The sequence below is a fragment of the Boleophthalmus pectinirostris genome, unplaced genomic scaffold (assembly GCF_026225935.1).
Source record: "Boleophthalmus pectinirostris isolate CB_2022bp ecotype Guang Dong unplaced genomic scaffold, ASM2622593v1 HiC_scaffold_19, whole genome shotgun sequence".
Classification (NCBI taxonomy): domain Eukaryota; kingdom Metazoa; phylum Chordata; class Actinopteri; order Gobiiformes; family Gobiidae; genus Boleophthalmus; species Boleophthalmus pectinirostris.
The window spans coordinates 33,686,263-33,708,912 of record NW_026571140.1 but is presented as its reverse complement, the minus strand read 5'-3'; the positions used below and the strand labels follow the sequence as shown (position 1 = coordinate 33,708,912).

General features: G+C 41.2%; 1 protein-coding gene across 2 annotated transcripts in view; it reads left to right on the top strand.

Annotated features, from left to right (window-relative positions):
• The window catches only part of efl1 (elongation factor like GTPase 1), a 310,712-nt gene extending 298,923 nt beyond the window's left edge, over nucleotides 1-11,789 (top strand). For both annotated transcript variants that reach the window (XM_055154283.1, XM_020920850.2), the window contains exon 23: nucleotides 11,270-11,789. In XM_055154283.1, the coding sequence (XP_055010258.1) occupies nucleotides 11,270-11,458 (189 nt within the window). In that variant the 3' untranslated portion in view covers nucleotides 11,459-11,789. The remainder of the gene's footprint in view (nucleotides 1-11,269) is intronic.
• The last annotated feature ends 10,861 nt before the right edge of the window (nucleotides 11,790-22,650 follow it).

Below are 22,650 nucleotides of genomic sequence, written 5' to 3'. Positions count from 1 at the left end.
AGGCAGGTACTTTTTTATTTAACCAGTCGCTGCTATTTGGTCGTGACGTATGTAATGCGCCAAATCCCGTAGGAAGAAGGGCAATAACGTCTTTCCCCTTGATAAAATTCACCAAACATTCTCTTTGTTCCGGCTTTAAGTCCTCGATCTCTGGAATCGTTGCCAACACAGAATGTCTGTCTTCGTCTACATCCATCTCGACCGCTTTGTTTACTGTTGTGTTGTACCTTAAAAAGGAGCTTGAGTTTGACGTCATGGCTTCACAGCTCTTCGCTGATTGGCCGGTGCGCGGTCTACAACTTCCGGGATTCTTGCAAACCGTCTAGTGTATTCTGATTACTGACCTAGTCACTGGAGAGAAATGAAACTGAGTGGAGGCACTACATGGTGTCAGTCTGGCTAAGGAATTACAGACAAAATTGTGAAATAAATAAAACAGCATTATGTGGAACGGGTTAACATGAACGTTTTAAGACCAAAATGATGAGACTCACTGCAGTAATTTCATCGAGAGGGCTGACAATTTTTTTTATGTAAAGTCAATTGGAAACCAGAAGCGCCCCCATGCTCACTTCCTTCCTTTGGAGTGTGGCGGTTTGTGGGTTAGACATGTCCATTTATACAGTTTCTGGTGCTGACTGACCAAAAAGTGTCTGCCAATCTGTGCCATTGTACAACAACAACAACAATTAAAGTTGTTAGACCTTGACAAACAATCAGCCAACACAGTTAAAACCACAAGCTAAATGGCAGGGGTCCATTCATAGTTTTATTAAATACCTTGATCCATTTTTTAAAAGCCCCGGAAAAGTCGTGCTGTTATTGGATAAACGTATATGTCTGTGCCTGACGGAGAAAGGGGCAGGAAAGCGGGAAGGGGGCTTACTTGGCAACGAAACGCGCTAGCTGTCAATCAGACCTGTTGCTAAAGTTGGCGGGAGCGATGTCTGGGAATGAAGGCATCTGATTGGTCCATTATTTACGTTCTTATGTTGATTTAGAGACAAAATAGTGAAATCAAAAACTGTGGATCATGTAGAGTGGGTAGTACAAACATTTTGAGACATTTTACAGAGAAAGGTGTGACAGTGTTCAAGTGTAAGTCAATGGGAGCCAGAGTCTGAAGGAGCCAGAGGAGCCCTTGGCGCACTTTCTATTTGGATCACGGCGACTTGTGCGTTACCACTGTATGTTCATTCATATATACGGTCTGTGTCATCTCCTACCACCGCCAACCATTGACTCGGCACATTCAGACTAAAATAGCACTGTTAAACCTGGACGAGAATAGCCTATAATTTTAATGAACCCAGTGGCCTGATGTAATCTGGTTATAGACCCATAATCAGATAAGGTGGTGCACAGGAACCACAGCAGGCAAGGCAAAGTTATTTGTATAACACAGTCCATAAACAAAGGAATTCAAAGTGCTTCACAGAATAAAAAAGACATAAAAAACATCATAAAAACAAATAAAAACATATGCAATCAGCATTAAATTGTCAAATCAGAGGCCTTAACTAAAATCCTGCTTCTTCAAATTTGAACTATGTAAGTTTTCTGGTGGAGGGTCTGCCACCTGCTTGTCGCTTTGGAGACAGATGTTATTAAGACACTATTGATCAGTTAATTGACTACCGTAATTTCCGGACTATAAGCTGCTACTTTTTTTCTCACATTTTGAACTTTGCGGCTAATAAAACGATGCGGCAGATATATGGACAGATTCTTTGTTTGGCACATTGTCCATTCATATATACAGTCTATGGTTTATCAACACAGCGGACATGTGCAGCCTCAGTGCAGAAAACGCAGCTGTCTGTGCGATTTACACATGGATCCAGGGTTCACATGAAGCTGCTACACTACCTCGCGATATTGTCAGTGCACTCAAATTGTTTATCGCCGTGTGATCACAAAAGTTATGATGATAAATGAACATTAGTGAGGGGGATACGTCTTACCCGTATGTGTAAATGACTAGAAGAAACGTCTCAAACTTCAGTAGCTGGACATCTACTCATACCTGATTGACAGAACTAACCCCGCCCCCAAGAGAGTCTGAAATCTGCTGAAATCCTCCAAGACAATGACATGAAGGCTCTTTCTGCAGGAGACATGTGCAGTAGAGCACGAGGAGAGACATTGATGATGCGCCGAGGAAGATGCTCGTTTGATTGTGTTTTGAACAGTTATTTTACGCTTCATACACACACCCTCCTCATGGAAAACACACGAAGAAATGCAGATGATGCAGCTTTTAAGTTAAAGGCGATTGATGTGGCTGTGGAAGAAGGAAACAGAGGCTGCATTCAGACTGCAGCCTGAAGTGACCCAAATCCGATTTTTTGGCCCCTATGTATGTATCTGATCTTTTAATGATAATTAGATTTTTTTCAAATGCGACCCAGGACACTTGGATATGTGATCCTAAAACCGATACATATCTCATCTTTTGACATGTGACGGCCAAAGCGCATCTATCTGACCTACACGTTATCAACAAGTCACAAATGTCACTATTCTATCCTGAAGTAGGCGAAAATTGTTAATGAACTCCGTGTCACTGAAGTGAAGCACATCACCACTCACCACTCTTGGATACGCCTCCACATCCACACGTTCCTTTCAATGGACGTCGCTGCCGCTGTCCCACTAAACACCACGGCCAAAAACCTCGTCTTTCTCAATCTCCTCTTTAAAACAAGTAAGTTGTTCATGTTCGGGCTCTGGTACGAGAGAAACTTTAAAATCTCCAGGTGCTCAATGCTCGCGTCCATGTTTGGACAACTTCTGTAAACACAGAGCACGCTCACTGCGGTTGATGTCGTCATGTCTCCAGTGCACATGCGGGACACTTTCGGGCTGTTTAACGTTCACACTGGGGATCACATACAAGTCGCATTTAATTGGAAATGTGAATGACCTCGCAAAAACATCGGATTACACAAAAAAATCGGAATAGAGCGTTAAGCCCTGCAGTCTGAACGTAACCAGAGCTGCTGCACGTGAGCTCGACATCAAATTTTGGCGACGGCAGCGTGACGAACTGACTCAATGCAAAAAGACGACAAAAGCTTTCCGAGGCGATAAAAGAAGACAGCCCGAACTTGAAAACGTTCTTAAAGACATGGACACCTGCGGCTTATATTCAGGTGCAGCCAATATACAATTTGTCAATTTATTTAAAACTGTGTTGATGCGGCTTATATTCAGGTGCGCTCTATAGTCCAGAAAATACAGTAAATGACTAACGACGGCCCTACATTTGACAACTGGAATAATTTTTTACTTTCCTTTTTTACTAAAGTATATAGAATGATCGTTTTCTCAAATCCACATATTTGAACTTGGGCCCTGCTCCTCCTCCTCCTCTTCCTCCCCCCTTCTTCCTGTCTCCTCACCTCTCATCACCGCGGCCCGTGTCCACCGCTTTGTCCCGCCACCATTGTCTTTGCCTCATTAAAACCTGTCCGTCTGAGTTCCCGCTCGCCCGTGTGCAGTAGACGCTTAGTCACAAAACCCCCCTACCGAGTCACCCCCTCGTCCTCCCCTGTCCCCCCTGTCCCGCTCCTTGGCTTTAGCGCTTACATCAGCATTCTTCCTGACAACAAATTTGATATGGCCCGCGTATTGGATTAACATAAGAATGAGGCGGGAGTGTGAGAGCAGGTTTGCAGCGCTGGGCAGTTGTGTAAGGCCGGGGGTTTGTGGCTCCTTTGGGATCTTTACATTAGATTTACATCAAAATAAGGGCTTTGTGTGGAGCTAGACTGCAGCGGGGACTGAATACGTCTCATATCGATCAGTGCAGCTCTGTGGAGGACTGTAGACTGTATAGCTGTATATGCCGTCTGCATTGTCACGTTTTCAAACACTCATTTTTCAGTCTGGTCAATGCTCCATCTGACATCTGTGTGCAAATTTCTACGTACGGGTTTAATCAATATAATAGCAGGCAATTTTAGGAGTATACACTGTTTGGAATAATAATACAGTACTGACAATGCAGTTAATCCTCTAATTATTTAACCAAATATTTACAAAAATACAGAATCAAGAATTGTTTATACAAATTTTGAAATGTGAATGTGTTTTTAATGAGCAAATTATACTAGTAGTTTGAAAAATGATCGTTTCAAAGGAACAACAAAGTCCACCATCTGCTTTTTATTTTTGTATGTTATTACTGTGGCTGGAATGTTTTACAGTATGACATCAAACTTATTTATCAAGTATTTATTCGACTACCTTGTCCCTGCTTTGTTTCCATGGAGAATTTCAAGTTTAATGTCACGCTGTGGGACATTCCAGGCAAAGTAGATCTCCAGGTAGCAAACGTTCAATAGAGAAAGCTTGCGTGTAAAAATGACAAAATATTTTATCGGAAGTGCTTTTCATTTAGACGGTGACGGCGTTTTGGGGCTTAAAAACGCAAAAATCTGAAACCACCCTCCAGAGTGGAAAAGTTGAATACGCTCCGCCGTAGCGTTTCCGTCTACACTGCCCAAGACGCAAAACTCTGGTCAGATCTGCTCACGTCACGTATACGTTTACGTCACATACATACAGTACACAGAAACAAACATGTCAGATCATTTCCACGCGTCGGACCTTCAAGCTAATAAACTTACAGGAGGCATCCCAACAAATGTACAGAATATGCAGAGATACTATTAGTGATCAGAGAAGGATCTGCAATCACCTTACAAATTCTGGATGCACCAGTTCGTTGCGGCTGCAGACGAGACCTGGGAGAACCAGTCGATGGTGGGACAACTTTGTGGAAGGAGTAGCTGATGAAAATGCGTGCCGTGAAAACTTCCGTATGTCCAAAGATGCCCTTGTTGCACCCAATCGAATTACACACTTTTGCGTCGCCGTATGCACGCAGATTTCCTCCCTAAAACGCTCGTCTAAACGCGGAATAAAAAGTGAAGACGCGACGCTACTTTTGCGTCTTCTGTTCAGACCGTCATCATATAAACATAGCTATAGTGTGCTTTTAAACAACTGAATATTTAGTTTGTACTTTATCCTCTGCACACTGACCCATTGACAAGCATTTCTGTACAGTTTATGTCTATACATTTTTACTAATGATATCTTGATTTGGGGATAGCAAAATCAAAAACATAAACATGTAAAATATTCAGACATATCTACAAGAAACACTCCAAGATGCCCTAAAGCTGGATTACATAACCACACCCCCTTCCTTTCTCCCCAGATCTCCAACAAAAGGATGTGCATGGGCAGACACACTCAATATCTGCACCAAATCTAAAGTCGGCTACTACATCCACATACCTCTTGCCCTCACTATCAGCAAGAATATATACAGTAGTTAAAGGTAAAAGCAAGACTTGATTTGAAATTGATTTGACTTGGATATACACATTTGAAAGTGAACTAAGGCTGTAGAACTTGTTTAATCCATTACTGTATTTTTCGGACTATAAGGCGCAATACCAATAATGTTGAATTCTCTCGTCTATTTTCATACATAAGGCGCACCGGATTATAAGGGGCATTAAGTGAAACAAACGGACGACACTTGAGACTGATCCCTTAGCCCAGGCGTCCACGATCCGTCGGCAGATTGTGGTGTAATTCACCCGGCGTTTCCTGGATAACTGGTGGATAATTTAAGATGTATTTTTTTCTTACGAGGAGGACACAGATATACATTGAGTAATAATGTGTTTAATGCAGCTTCGCGCACATTTGTTTACGTTTTACGGAAATGAAACTTAAAGCCACATGGGTAATTTGCATAAACTGTAAGTGCTCATAAAAACAGCTCGCTTCTGTCGGACTTACTTCGCGAGTCTCCTTACTACGGTAGCCACAATGCTTTGACAATCCATCAAGCGGTGTGGCTTCGTAGTTTACCAAAGTTGCACTAAAACATTTTGACAGATTTTTTAGCTCCATGTACCACATAAAATCAGTTCAACGTCAGTAAGCACAACCAGAATGAATACATAAGGAGGACTGTCGATTTTTGAGATTTTAAGTGCACCTTATAGTCCGAAAAATACAGTAATTGGTCAATGGCGTTTTAGTCGAACTGGTTTATTAGGATTATGAAAGCTTTACGCACAACAGCAGAGAGGAGAAATCAAGGCGTGTGGTATCTGAAGTTTTGGAAGTGACAATTAAATCTTCCTTTTCACTCACTGCGAAGCTGTTTACGTCTCTGTTGTATACGTAGTTGTTTTTGTGTGCGAGATCCTAATCATTTTCAGGCTCAGTTCTTCTCTCAAACAGAAAACACTCTGTTCCTCTGTTTTGAAGGTATGTGTTTTTAAACTTCATACACCTTCAACCTTCAATTTCAACCCTGGAATTGCCCATTTCTACTGAACTAAAGGTTAGAAGTAGATGTTAACTTGAAAACTACTACTTGATGACATTGCAAGGCGGAACAGAGCGATTTGAGCTTTGGAAATGTAGACAGACTAATAATAAAGAGTTACTCAAACATGTGTAAATGAAACAAAACACAACTCCAGGTCTGTTTCAGAGGAGGTAACAGCATTATAACATGATTTAAAGCACGCAAGACTCAATTTTTGCGTAGTATAGCACCTGTAACAGATATTTCCAACATTACCGGAGTCTTTTTACGCTTTTTAGCTAAACTTTTAAACTCCCCCGTGTCTACTTTTCAGTTTGATGTTCTCCGGTCACACTCGGCTTGTTCACATTAACTCAGCGTCAGTCCTGCTTCTCCGTAACAGACGTCTGAGACCATTTACCCAGTGGAGCGCTTCTTACCCCTCCTTTTTACCCCTCCTCCTCCTCCTCCTCCTCTCCTTCCTCGTCTCCTTTACCCTCGCCTCCTCCGTCCCTCGCCCCCTGCCGCAGTCCCATTGTACGTGGGCATATGCTGCTCACGTGCGCGGTGTGCTTCTCGCTGTAAGCCGTTGGTAGTTAGTTTTGTTGAGGCCTCTCCGTAACCATCTGCCCCGGTCTATACCCAGGGACAGGTGCAGCTACTGTAGTCCATGACAACGGGCCGGGGCGAGTGTGTGCGAGTGGGGCAAGAAGACGGGGGGGGAGGTCGTGTGGTAATACAGGAAGTCCTCCGCTGTGTTTTTAAAGGTGCACTGTGTAACGTTTCTCCAGAGGGATTGTTTAAATTGTTCACAGTGTGGTATTAAATTAATCTCTTTTGCATTCATTAAAATATAGAACTAAATCAGGACCAAATCAGGACTAAACCAGCACTAGATCAGGACTGGACCAGGACCGGACCAGGACTGGACCAGAACTAAACCAAGACTAGACCAGGACTGGACAAGGACAGGACCAGGACTGGACCAAGACTAAACCAGCACTAGATCAGGACTGGACCAGGACCGGACCAGGACTAAACCAGCACTAGATCAGGACTGGACCAGGACCAAACCAGGACTAAACCAGCACTAGATCAGGACTGAACCAGGACTAAACCAGCACTAGATCAGGACTGGACCAGGACTAAACCAGCACTAGATCAGGACTGGACCAGGACCGGACCAGGACTAAACCAGCACTAGATCAGGACTGGACCAGGACTAAACCAGCACTAGATGAGGACTGGACCAGGACTAAACCAGCACTAGATCAGGACTGGACCAGGACCAAACCTGGACTAAACCAGCACTAGTTAATAGTAAAATGCATAAAGGCCCGTTCAGACCGGAGTGTCAAGGTGTCCAGTTTATATGCAAAATCTATGTCTAGTCCTGCGTTTTTTTCAGAGCGGCGCAAATCTGGCGTCAGTGCTGCGCGTCAACCAATCAGGGACGAGTATCCAGTGACGTAGCGGCGTTATTATCCTGAAAAAAAAAAGACCCAAGAATCAGAGAGGAGCCACAAACATGAGTGCAGTATAAATCTGAATAAATCGCAAGGACTACAACAGAACCGGACCAGGACTAGACCAGGACTAGACCAGGACTAGACCAGTGTCATTAGCAGAGCATACATATATATACACACCACAGCCTCCAAGTCGATCTCCTCCGCTGATGGTTTTATGTAATAAAAACACTAAAGTTTTACCAACGTTTCAGGAAAAGACCGTAAGTGGGCACTTGTTTCCAGGACAACACACGCACTTCCGGTCCTGGTGCGGTCCCTGACTTGTGCTGGCCTGGTCCCAGACTCAGTCCTGGTCTGGTCCCGTTTTGGTCCTGGTCTCAGTCCTAGTCTCAATCACGGTCTGGTCCCAGGCTCAGTCCTAGTGTGGTCCCTGACTGGTGCCGGCCCGGTCCCCTGGACACAGTCCTGGTCTTAGTCCTGGTCTGGTCCCATTTGGTCCCAGTCTCAGTCCTGGTCTGGTCCCAGTCTCAGTGCTGTTCTGGTCTAGTCTGTCTCAGTCCTGGTCTCAGTGCTGTTCTGGTCCTGGTCTCAGTCCTGGTCTCAGTCCTGGTCTCAGTCCTAGTCTCAATCACGGTCTGGTCCCAGGCTCAGTCCTAGTGTGGTCCCTGACTGGTGCCGGCCCGGTCCCCTGGACACAGTCCTGGTCTTAGTCCTGGTCTGGTCCCATTTGGTCCCAGTCTCAGTCCTGGTCGCAGTCCTGGTCTGGTCCCAGTCTCAGTGCTGTTCTGGTCCTGGTCTCAGTCCTGGTCTCAGTCTGGTCTCAGTCCTGGTCTGGTCCCATTTGGTCCCAGTCTCGGTCCCAGTCCAGTCTCAGTCTCTGGTCTGGTCTCTCAGTCTCTGGTCCTGTCTCAGTCCTGGCTCAGTCCTGGGCTCAGTCCTGGTCTCAGTCCTGGTCTCAGTCCTGGCTCAGTCCTGGGCTCAGTCCTGGGCTCAGTCCTGGTCTCAGTCCTGCTCAGTCCTGCTCCCTGGTTCCGGTCTGGTCCCGTTTTTTCCATTATTCATTTAAACTCAAAATCGAAAACTGAATCGTTATCCATTTTTTCATTTGGTTGCCATTTTGGAGCCAAATAATGACGAAAACTGTTGTTATTTAATTTTCTTATTTCTGGTTTCATTTTGAAAAACGAACGAACGCCTGATACACGGATTTGTTAGATCTTTTGAGATTATTTTGAGTTTGAGACTAATATAATAAAGTGTCACTCAAACATGCGTGAATGAAACTAAACAAACTCCAGGCGTGTTTTTTTTTTTTTTTTTTTGAGGAGGCAACAACCTTCACCGTGCCATCTGCCCCAGTGTATGTTCAGAGTCAGGTGCAGCTCCTGTAGTCCATGACGACGGGCCGGGGCGAGGGAGCGAGCGAGCGGGGCCGGACGGGGGCGAGGAGGAGGAGGAGGGGGGGGTAGACAGGGGCCCCGTGTCACCCCTCGTCTCCTCTATGGGCCGTTTGTGCGCCTCTCTGTACCGCACGCTCCGCAGGGACCGAACAGCAGCTGGACACGCCAACAGCCGCCTTTTTGGTTTTGTTCCAGGAATCACAATTTCAACTGTCCAAGAATGAGAACAAAGCGTTACAGCTGACCACTTCCATCACAGCTCACGTCCAAAACATTATTCAAACTGATTTATGGAGAAACGCAGCTTTTCGGTGTGACAAATCTACAGAATCTACATCATAATAACCTTATTTACACTGGCCGTTTGAATCCCTCAGTCGTCCAGAAGGTTCCAGAGCAAAAGAAAATATATATAATTTCAAAGGCACAACAGAGTCCACCAACCTCGTGTTTTTGTTGTTATCGCTTTGCCTTCGCCTTGAACATATCCATCTCTCTGTTATTTATTCAGCTACTTTCGCTTTTATTGCTACAAGAGCTTGTCCCTGTCAAGGTCAAGTTTAATGTCACGCTGTGGAACATTCCAGGCAAAGTAGAGACGAGCAGGTAGTGAGTATTATATATTTTTTTCCCATAACAAAAGAAAATTGAATGTCAACTCGACAAAAGTTTTAGATTGAAGACGTTTCTCTGCTCATTCAGGTGGCTTCTTCAATTCTCGTTTACAATTTTTTTTTTTTTTTTTTTTTTTTTTTACATTATTCTTATTCTTTATTCTTTGGAGACAAATTCAACAAAGAGACATTTTCGAAAAGGTATAACTCTGGATAAACAATCTTCATTACAGTTTCATGGTCTAGAGTTGAAATAAGAGCAAATACACAGGTTTCTACAGGTGGTATTCAAATGATATTTATAGCAAAATGTTATTTACTGGTTCTCAGTTCATCAGATTTTGTATCCAATAGTATTTCTTATTGTTCCGATTCTGTACATTTAACTTGAACTTGATTAATATTCTTCTCATTCCTCTGTTAAAACTGCAGTGGGAGAAAAAGATTCTAGGCATAACAAAAAGTTTGTTTATGAGACTAAAACAGAATCTTTTAAATAAAAATATGGAAATTCATGTAACTTTTTTGTCAAAAAATGCTGTAGACTAAACTTAGTACTTATTAGTACTTATTGTACTGAAAAACAAAGAAAAACATGCATCTTTTCTCTGAGCGTCCTTGCATCTCCACAAACCTGACTCTAACCCACAATTTACACCAGGAGCATCAGCAGCAATTTACACCAGAGGCAACAAAGCTTCTTCTGAGCTGCCTCTGTGGATTCTCACATTTAAACACTAAACTTTTTACATTGTGTAATGTTTTCATGATTGATTAGATGAATTATGTTTTAAACCACATTACAAAGGTTAACAACAAAAGACACAATGCTTTGTAGCGATACCGAGCTGTATCTGCGCTGCATTAATTAAGCTGCTCACCATTTCACTTTGGTTGTCAACTTCTGAAGGAAAAGGTGGTGCACCTTTTCCTTCAGAAGTTGTTCTTGAAAAGTTGCTGTCTGATGTCATAAAGTGTTTTATATTTATCCTCCACAGTTACAAACTTTCCGTAGTTCATCATGAGTCATTCCCCGAGCTCCTGATGCGACGCACGATGTTTACGCGACTGTAGTGGTTTTAGAGAATGTATTTTGAAAGGGCATTGGAAATTTATTTTGACACCACCTCCTTATTTCCTGTCTTGCCCCTGATAAAAGCCTTCGTTGACGCTGCAGAATTAGCACTCCAACCTATTTTGAGCGGCGCGTAGCGTAATGACGGCTGTTGGACGCATGTATGACCGACCGGTTAAAATGGAAAGCCAAACCTGTGTGCTTCTCGTGTGCTGAGCTGCTTTGGTGTAAACAGGGGTTATACACCTGGGCCAAGGCCTCCTCCTCCTTCTTTGGCATATTGCATAAAATGTATGAATGTTTAAAACCTTTCTTATAAAATCTAAAACTCTCTTCCTGTCTCCCTTCTTTCTTTCTCTCTGCAGGTGATCAGCAGTGACCCGCACTGGGTGCCCACCACGGAGGAGGAGTACCTGCACTTCGGGGAGAAAGCCGACTCTGAGAACCAGGCGCTCCAATACATGAACGCTGTCCGCCGACGTAAAGGTCTGTACGTGGAGGAGAAGATCGTGGAGCACGCCGAGAAGCAGAGGACACTGGGCAAAAACAAGTGAAGAAACATGGACCAAAACCTGCTGGATCTGAACTGAACTGCTGTCACCTCATGAAACAAGACACATGACAAATAACACTGGATTTTCTTCAACAGGGATTAGTGTAGTAGCTGTAATATCATCAACTCATGGAAATAAATCTGTGTTCATCTTGCATTTCTGTTGTTTTAAGAAGTTAAACCAAGGACTGAAATACAAACATACAATAAGATGTTTTTGTTTTGACTGATGAGATCTGATCACTGTTCAGATCACATTTTCTTCTGCTATTTCCTTAGCTCATAATATTTTTGGTGACAAAACTTAGGAAATAATAAATTTATTATATTGAGTCTTAGTTTGCTTGATTTTCCTTCATTCATTCAGTCAAACCTGAGACCTTTTTCACGGTGAGGGAAAAGTGTAGCCTGATTCATCAGCCGGTTTCACTTTGTGGAAACCGTCTGACCTCACAGCATTAGAGAGTATTCATTTGCTCGACAGAAGGCGGGTACATTTTTTATTTATATTTTTTATTTATATTTTTATTATTTATTTTATTTGGTCGTAATGTATGTAATGCACCATTCCCGTAGGAAGAAGGACAAAAACGTCTTTCCTCTTGATAAAATTCACAGAACATTCTCTTTGTTCCGGCTTTAAATCCTTGATCTCGGGAATCGTTGCCAACGCAGAATGTCTGGCTTCGTCTACGTCCATCTCGACCCAGGGACCCAGACAGGCGCTTGAGTTTGACGTCATGGCTTCACAGCTCTTCGCTGATTGGCCGGTGCTCGTCTACAACTTTTGAGTTCTGACCTAGTCGTTTGAGAGAGATATGAATTTGAGCGGAGGCACTTGGTGGCATCAGCCTGGCTAGGAAAAGTGCAAACTACTCAGCCATTACGCCACATAAAGTACATACGAGAACCAAAACATAAATCCTTTAAGGGACTAATTTCCTTTTTTTTTCCTCTGACCTGTTTTACAAGGTGAGTGTAACTTTTTTATACGTTTTTATCTTCATGAAAAAACAACAAATTAGCTGCAAACTTATACCATATTTTCCGGGCTATTGGGCGCTTCCTTAAGCCCCCAACCGCATCAAAAAACGACAGCGAGCCCCACAATCCAGAGCGCCCTATACATGAATCCACTCGGGTGTCACAGCACGACTTCAGTAAACCACAAAGCTGCAGCGCACGCAAACACGCACGGAGCAGACAGCGACTGCACAGCGAAAAACACCCACAGACACACTCATCACTCCACGCCGACGAAGAACGAACCGAAAAAGCGAGTGCAATGTGCCACTTCTAGACACAACTGAGTCACTGCGAACACGCCGACAATCCGTTGGTCCCAGACAGCACCCTCCCTACACGCCACAACTGAACAAAGCCCAGAGTCACCGTGAACGAGCCAAACAAAGTCCCACTGACCCATCCAACTGTTGTGTTTCATTTAAAGTCCGGTGCAGTTTATTTGTGAAAAAAGCTCGAAAATAGACCATTTAATGACAGTGCGCCTTATAATCCAGAGCAACTAATAGACCGGAAAATACAGTAATTTGAACAAATAGAAAACCAAATTATGAAAAGTTTAATGTGACTTTTTTGGGTTACTTTTACACAAAGGATTAACAGAACCACTGCAGAATCTGAGTTAAAAGTAGCATTGAAGTAAATACAGTTCTCAGTGGAGGGGTCAAAATAACATGTTCTGCTCAGTGACAGCACAAGTCCAGACATGTCTCTGCTCCGACTGCCGCTCTGTGTGAAAACCCTGTGTTTTTGAGATGAAGATGACGTCTTTGTGACCTCCTCCTCCTCCTCTTTCTCCTCTTGTGTAACCTGATCTCCACAGTGTCTCACACATGGGGCAGGAGCGGCAGAAACACGAGCCCAGGACAGGCACTCGGGGCTGGGGGAGCTGATGGACGAGAGCCCCTGTGACCATCCATCAAGGAGTGGGGCTCCTCCAAGGCACGACTTTGGGCCGGAGGAGGAGAGGAGACGAAAACTGCACTCGGGTTAAACATACTGTTGCTTCTAGGGCTGCACGAAAAATGTCACATTACAAGTTTTTAGCTGTTGTGATAAGATTGTGGTGGTTCAGTGGTGACAGACATACTCACTTCTGATGTTCATTTTGTTTTTTGTTTTTTTATGCTTGTTGACATTAGCTGCAAGCCATCTTCAAAAGTACAGGCACTTTACTGGGTTCATTTATTATTAAAGTAAGGCCACCTTCATGGAAATCCTCAAAAAGACATAAATAATACTAATAATTGAAAATGTTGTTTTTCAGGCCTGGAAAAGTCATGGAATTTTGTAAAATCAATGAAAGTTTTGGAAAAGTCATGGCGTTTTAGTATCTCTTTCTCACAACTACAGTGTTTTGTTAAGTTTTCATTAGACTATTATGATTATTTCCAAACATCTGCACCTTTTGTTTAAAAGAGACGACAATAAATGCACTGACAGTGTTTTGAATGTGAAAAAAACTATAAAACCAAACCATAAGTTGAGTGTAAAGGGTTAACATTTCATATTTAATCCTAAAAGTCTGATCAATTCTACACATGTAGGTGCTGTAAAGTCATGGAAAATTCACTTTAGGTCACAGGTGTCAAACATAAGGCCTGGGGGCTAGATCCGGCCCTCCAAGACCTTTAATCTGGCCCTCGGCTGATTTTCTACTAAAATATTTTAATTATATTTTCTATTAAAACATTGTTAATTTTCTGTGGTGTTTATCACAGCAGCGTCTCCAGCGTCTCTGTACGTGGCCCCTCCCACCAGAGCAGCACAAATGAAGACTTGTCTCTTTCCAAACGCTCTTAAAGGACGATCGTTTTGACTGTTGACCGTGACACCCTCATCAAAAAATGTCCAAAAATGAGAAAAGTGGAGCCGAGTGCAGGATTTTCCAAGAAAAATTTACTTTTTCCTATTTACATACAAGTTCATGTTAAAACATTGTGTTGAAATTACATTTTTCTTAAAGTTTCAGGTTGATCATAATATTATAATATTTTGTAAAAGAAAGAGTTCATCAATTAACAAAGAATTCTGTAATAGATTTGTGTTTCTCTGCATAAATATTTGAACTTTTTGTTATTTTTGGGGTTTATATGACATGAGTTTTCTGATCCGGCCCCTTTTGGAATCAAAGTAAGTTGGATACGGCCCCGGACCAAAATGAGTTCGACACCCCTGCTTTAGGTCATGAAAAAGTCATAGAAAAGTTTTGAAATTTTGGGAACCCTGTATACATGAACACTGAACATTTTACTCAAATCAGTCGATGTTATATCTTATTTTAGTGGCAAAACTTTTCACGAATTCTTTATTGAAATGAAAGGAAATTCTCACTTAACCAGAAGTGCCGCCAATCAGACTTTGTCAATAATTTGTCTTCTTTCAATTCGTAATGTTGACGGTGTTAAAGGTGCATTATGTAACTTTTTGGAGGGAATCCTGCACCAATATCAGAGCAAAAAACAAACTATATATCTGTACTATATAACTTTTCAGCTGGGTGTCAGTCACCTTCTTAATTCTATGGATGTCATTGCTCTGCCTGGAATGTTCCGCAATATGACATTAAACAACTGTACATTACGTTTACTCGATTACAGGAGGTTTTATTGGTCAAAAATTCTTAGAGAAACAGGTATTCTGACTATGAGCAGGGTCGCCTCTCCACAGATCTGACCTGTAACTCGCTCTGCTTTGGTCTCCATGACGATAAAAAGGTTTAATGTCATACTGTGAAACATTCCAGACGAAGCAATAATATCTCCACAGAGAAAAGCATTTGACGGTTCCTCCACCAGAAAAGTTACACAATGCATCTTTAAGTGAAATACTCATGAAAAAGTATACTGAAGTAAAAATGTTAAAGTACCTGTTTAAAAATGTACTGAAAAAGGAAAAAGTTCAAGTATTTTGCACAGATTTTGAGATCTAATAAAGCTTCAAACGTAGTGATTTTGATACAGATTTGTTGCTGAATCTGTCTTTTTTCCAGCAATTTTTATCTGTATAAAAAACTGTAAAAAAAAAAGTTTACTTTTTAGTCCTGTTTAAAAATGTAGAGTAGAAAAATGTATGAGCAGAAAGTACAGATGTCTGCTCTTAACTGTAGTGAAGTAAAAGTAAAAAGTGCCAATAAATTGTACAAAATGTAGTACTTTATTACTTTTATTTCGTTACGTTCCACTACTGGATTTCAAAGTACAAAGTTCACAGTTTAAAGCCTCCAGGAGAATTGAGAAATAGCCTGAAATCTGAATCGACACAACAATCACACACATTTGAGAACATATTTGTACAAATCTAAACTACAGCGTAAAAAAAAAGTTTTTCCTTTTTTTTTTTTTTTCCCCTCGAACAAAACCCTAACCCAAACAAAGCCACGCACACAAGATCAACTCATCAAAAAATAAAATCTAATCGAAATATCAAGATCATTTGTAAATATCGCCGACCGGGGTCACAGATCGATCTTAAAACGTGCACTTAAGTAAACGTAACTGTGTAAGCGCAACTCGTGACTCGCCTCCTCTGCTTGGGGCCGGGGGGTCAAAGGTCACGCACACAGCTGTGAGAAACGCCCTCAGGAAGTAAGGCTCGTGACGAAGAGGTTTTCAACGAGATCCCCCCTCGCCAAATCCTCCTCCCTTCCGCTCTCCCTCCTTCCTGATCCCACCTGGCCTCTTTGTTCATTGGACGTGACTGGTAGAAAAAAAAAAAAGTAAACACAAAAGTCTAAAACCCCAAATAGAAACAGGCATTGTAATGATTTAAACTTCACTAAATGTTTGCGTGAGGTAAAGACTGAAATTTCGTTTAAAGGGCCCGTGCTGCTTTATTTTCTCATCTATATTATAATGTTTCCCAGCGAGGAGTGGAGATTTTTTTTTTTTTTACCTCCACCCCAAAAGCCGTAAACTCAACTTGACATGCCGAAATATACACAGGTGTCTTCTAGATGGTTTGTTTATTGTAAAAAAAATAAATAAATAAATTTTCAGTACAAACATAAAGGTGCCAGCCCACTAAAAATCTGTAATATTTGATGTTTTTTTTTTTTACTCAAAATGATGCTGAATCATGTTATTAACATTAACACCACTGATAATCACCTACAGAACATAAATCATAGACAACACATGAACCAGGACTAAAACAGGTCTAAAACAGGATAAAACAAGACTAAAACAGGACTAAAACAGGACTAAAAGGACTAAACAGGACTAAAACAGGAAAAACTAAAACAGGACTAAAACAAGACTAAAACAGGACTAAAACAAGACTAAAACAGGACTAAAACAGGACTAAAACAGGACTAAAACAGGACAAAGGACTAAAAACAGGACTAAAACAGGACTAAAACAGGACTAAAACAGGACTAAAACAGGAAAAACAGGACTAAAACAGGAGGACTAAAACAGGACTAAAAACAGGACTAAAACACAGGACTAAAACAAGGACTAAAACAGGACTAAAACAGGACTAAAACAGGAGGTCTAAAACAGGTCTAAAACAGGACTAAAAACAGGACTAAAAAGGACTAAGGACTAAAACAGGACTAAAACAAGACCAAAACAGGACTAAAACAGGACTAAAACAGGACTAAAACAGGACTAAAACAGGACTAAAACAGGTCTAAAACAAGGACTAAAACAGGACTAAAACAGGACTAAAACAGGACTAAAACAGGACTAAAACAGGACTAAAACAGGACTAAAACAGGACTAAAACAGGACTAAAAACAGGACTAAAACAGGATTAAAACAGGACTAAAAACAGGACTAAAACAGGACTAAAACTAAAAACAGGACTAAAACAGGTCTAAAACAGGACTAAAACAGGACTAAAACAGGACTAAAACAGGACTAAAACAGGACTAAAACAGGAGGACTAAACAGGACTAAAACAGGACTAAAACAGGACTAAAACAGGACTAAAACAGGACTAAAAACAGGTCTAAAACAGGACTAAAAACAGGACTAAAAACAGGACTAAAACAGGACTAAAACAGGACTAAAACAGGACTAAAACAGGACTAAAACAGGACTAAAACAGGTAAAACAGGTAAAACAGTAAAACAGGACTAAAACAGGACTAAAACAGGAGGACTAAAACAGGACTAAAACAGGACTAAGGAACTAAAACAGGACTAAAACAGGACTAAAACAGGAAAACTTAAAACAGGACTAAAACAGGACTTAAAACAGGACTAAAACAGGATAAAACAGGACTAAAACAGGACTAAAACAGGTCTAAAAACAGGACTAAAACAAGAACTAAAACAGGACTAAAACAGGACTAAAACAAGACTAAAACAGGAGGACTAAAACAAGACTAAAACAGGACTAAAACAGGACTAAAACAGGACAGGACTAAAACAGGACTAAAACAAGGACTAAAAAGGACAAGGACTAAAACAGGACTAAAACAGGACTAAAACAGGTAAAACAGGACTAAAACAGGACTAAAACAGGATAAAACTAAAACAGGACAGGTAAAACAGGAGACTAAAACAGGACTAAAACAGGACTAAAACAGGACTAAAACAGGATAACTAAAACAGGTCTAAAAACAGGACTAAAACAGGACTAAAACAGGACTAAAACAGGACTAAAACAGACTAAAACAGGACTAAAACAGGACTAAAAACAGGACTAAAAACAGGTCTAAAACAGGACTAAACAGGACTAAACAGGAGGACTAAAACAGGACTTAAAACAAAGACAGGTAAAACAGGACTAAAACAGGACTAAAACAGGACTAAAACAGGTCTAAAACAGGACTAAAACAGGACTAAAACAGGACTAAAACAGGACTAAAACAGGACTAAAACAGGACTAAAACAGGACTAAAACTAAAACAGGATTAAAACAGGACAAACTAAAACAGGACTAAAAACAGGACTAAAAACAGGACTAAAACAGGACTAAAACAGGACTAAAACAGGACTAAAACAAGACTAAAACAGGATAAAACAGGACTAAAACAGGACTAAAACAGGACTAAAACAGGATTAAAACAGGACTAAAACAGGACTAAAACAGGACTAAAACAGGACTAAAACAGGACTAAAACAGGACTAAAACAGGACTAAAACAGGACTAAAACAGGACAGGACTAAAACAGGACTAAAACAGGACTAGGACTAAAACAAGACTAAAACAGGACTAAAACAGGACTAAAACAGGACTAAAACAGGACTAAAACAGGACTAAAACAGGACTAAAACAGGACTAAAACAGGAGGACTAAAACAGGACTAAAACAGGACTAAAACAGGACTAAAACAGGACTAAAACAGACAAAACAGGACTAAAACAGGACTAAAACAGGATAAAACACAAAACAGACTAAAGACTAAAACAGGACTAAAACAGGATAAAACAGGACTAAAACTAAAACAGGTCTAAAACAGGACTAAAACAGGACAGGACTAAAACAGGACAGGTAAAACAGGTCTAAACCAGGACTAAAGCAGGACTAAAACAGGACTAAAACAGGACTAAAACAGGATTAAAACAGGACTAAAACAACTAAAACAGACTAAAACAGGATTAAAACAGGACTAAAACAGACTTAAAACAGGACTAAAACAAGGACTAAAACAGGACTAAAACAGGACTAAACAGGACTAAAACAGGACTAAAACAGGTAAAAAACAGGACTAAAACAAGGACTAAAACAGGACTAAAACAGGACAGGACTAAAACAGGACTAAAACAGGAGACTAAAACAGGACTAAAACAGGATTAAAACTAAAACTGGATCTAAAACAGGTCTAAAACAGGACTAAAAACAGGATAAAACAAGACTAAAAACAGGATAAAACAGGGCTAAAACAGGTCTAAACCAGGTCTAAAACCAGGACTAAAGCAGGACTAAAACAGGACTAAAACAGGACTAAAACAGGACAGGATTTAAAACAGGACTAAAACAAGACTAAAACAGGATTAAAACAGGGCTAAAACAGGTCTAAACCAGGTCTAAACCAGGACTAAAGCAGGACTAAAAAGCAGGATAAAACAGGATTAAAACAGGACTAAAACAGGACTAAAAAACAGGACTAAAACAGGTCTAAAACCAGGTCTAAACCAGGACTAAAAGCAGGACTAAAACAGGACTAAAACAGGACTAAAACAGGATTAAAACAGGATTAAAACAGGACTAAAACAGGTCTAAAACAGGTCTAAAACAGGACTAAAGCAGGACTAAAACAGGACTAAAACAGGACTAAAACAGGACTAAAACAGGACTAAAACAGGATTAAAACAGGACTAAAACAGGACTAAAACAGGATTAAAACAGGTCTAAAACAAGACTAAAACAGGACTAAAACAGGTCTAAAGCAGGACTAAAACAGGACTACATCAGGATTACACAAGACTAAACTGGTCTAAAACAGGACTGAACAGGACTAAAACCAGGTCTAAAACGGACTAAACCAGGACAAACCAGGTCTAAAACAGGACTGAACCAGGACTAAACCAGGACTAAACCAGGACTAAACCAGGACTAAACCAGGTCTAAACCAGGACTAAACCAGGACTACACCAGGACTAAACCAGGTCTAAAACAGGTCTAAAACAGGACTAAACCAGGACTAAACCAGGACTACACCAGGTCTAAAACAGGACTAAAACAGGACTAAACCAGGACTTAAAACAGGACTAAACAGGACTACAAACAGGTCTAAAACAGGACTAAAACCAGGACTAAACCAGGACTACACCAGGTCTAAAACAGGACTAAAACATGACTAAACCAGGACTACACCAGGTCTAAAACAGGACTAAAACCAGGACTAAACCAGGACTAAACCAGGTCTAAAAACAGGATTAAAACATGACTAAACCAGGATCTAAACCAGGTCTAAAACAGGACTAAAACATACTAAACCAGGACTAAACCAGGACTACACCAGGAAAACATACTAAACAGGACTAACACCAGGACTACACCAGGTCTAAAACAGGACTAAAACATGACTAAACCAGACTAAACCAGGACTAAAAGGTCTAAAACAGGACTAAACATGAGACTAAAACTAAAACCAGGACTAAAACAGGTCTAAACAGGTCTAACAGGACTAAAGCAGGACTAAAACAGGACTAAAACAGGATTAAAAACAGGACTAAACAGACTAAAACAGGACTAAACCAGGTCTAAACCAGGACTGATCTTGGACTAGAGAGCGAGAGAGAGAACCCTGAGCATGTGGAGCAGTGTCCACAAAGTGCGATGGGGCGACGGCTGTGTTCACCTCCGTGGGACGTGGAGCTGTGCACTGGTCCAAACACAAAACCCTCTGTTCCTGTTTTTGATCAGATAAAATTATAACATGGCTCATACCTCAAGAGTCACGTTTGTGTAATATTGGCCATTTAAACATTTGTACAAACAAATTAGACAAAAAACATACAACTAATAATAAAAAAGAAAATGGAGAGAAGCCAAGAAATGTGAAAAAGTGAACAAATTCTGAAATAGACGCGTAAATGTCCTGCTGCTCTAGAGACGAATGAAAGTGAAGAATCACCAGGATGAATTAAAGAATAAAACTGTTATTCTGACACAAAAGTTCATCCAAAAATTTATTTCTCAGTGTTTCTGTCTCTATCTACCCCCTTCTCTTTCTCTCTTTCTGTCTTCTAAACCAGGACTAAAACAGGACTAAACCAGGACTAAAACAGACTAAAAGGACTAGGACTAAAGGACTAAAACAGGACTAAAGCAGGACTAAAGCAGGACTAAACAGCACTAAACAGAACTAAAGCATAAAGCAGGACTAAAGCAGGACTAAAACAGGACAGGACTAAACCAGGACTAAAGCAGGACTAAACAGGACTAAAAGCAGGACTAAACCAGGACTAAAGCAGGACTAAAACAGGACTAAAACAGGACTAAAGCAGGACTAAAACAGGACTAAAGCAGGACTAAACCAGGACTAAAACAGGACTAAAACAGGACTAAAGCAAGACTAAACTGGGTCTAAAACAGGTCTAGAACAGGTCTAGAACAGGTCTAAACCAGGTCTAAACCAGGACTAATCTTGGACTAGAGAGCGAGAGAGAGAGAACCCTGAACACTTTCTGTCTTCTTACCTCCTCCTTTATCTCTCTCTCTGTCTTTCTTTCTGCCACCGTCTATTCCCTCCCTCTCTTCTCTCACTGCTCCTTCTCTCTTTCTCCACTCTCTCCCTCTTTTATTGTTGCTCCTCTTTCTCTCTCTTTTTCTCTCTCTCTCTCTCTTTTTCTCTCTCTCTCTCTCTTCTCTCCCTCTCTCTTTCTCTCCTCCTGTGTTTGTTGTGTGTTGTTCTTGTTCTTACGGCTCATTTAGGAGTCAGACGAGTGTGAAGCCGAGTGGCCCGAGGAAAGACCACTGCCTCAGCACACGAACACACTCTCTCTCCTTTCTTTTTCTTTCTTTCTTTCTTTCTTTCTCTCCTTTCTCCTATTGTTCAACACTAAACACTGAACCAAAGCAGTCTCTATCCCCCTTCTCTCTCTCTCTCTCTTTCCCTCTCTCTTGTTCTCTTTCCCTCTCTCTCTTTCGCTCTGTCTTTCTCCCTTTCCCTCTCTTTCTCTTTCCCCTGCTCTCTCCATCTCTCTTTCTCTCCTTGTGTCCAACACTAAACACTACATCAAAGCTCTCTCTCTCTCTCTCTCTCTCTCTCTGTCTTTTTTCTCTCTTTACCACTCTCATTCCTTCTCTCTCTCTCCTTCTTTGCAACACTACACACATAACCAAAGGCACTCTCTATCCCCCTTCTCTCTCTCTCTGTTTCCCTCTTTCTCTCTCTCTCTCTCTATCTCTATCTCTCTTTCTCCTTTTGTTCAACACTAAACACTGAACCAAAGTGCTCTCTATACCCCTTCTCTCTCTCTCTTTACTTTTCTCTCTCTCCTCCCCCCTTTCTTTCTCATTATTTCTCTCTCTTTCTCGTTACCTCTCCCCCTCTCTTTCTACTTCTCTCTCTCTTTACTTCTTTCTCTCTCCCCCCTTTCTCTTTACTACTCTCTTTCTCTTTACCTCTCTCTCTCTCCTTCTGTCCATCACTAAACCCTGAACTAAAGCGCTCTCTTATCCCCCTTCTCTCTCTCTTTTCTCTCTCTCTTTTCTCTCTTTCCTTCTCTCTCTCTTTCTCCACCCCTCTCTATTTCTCTTTCTCTCCTTC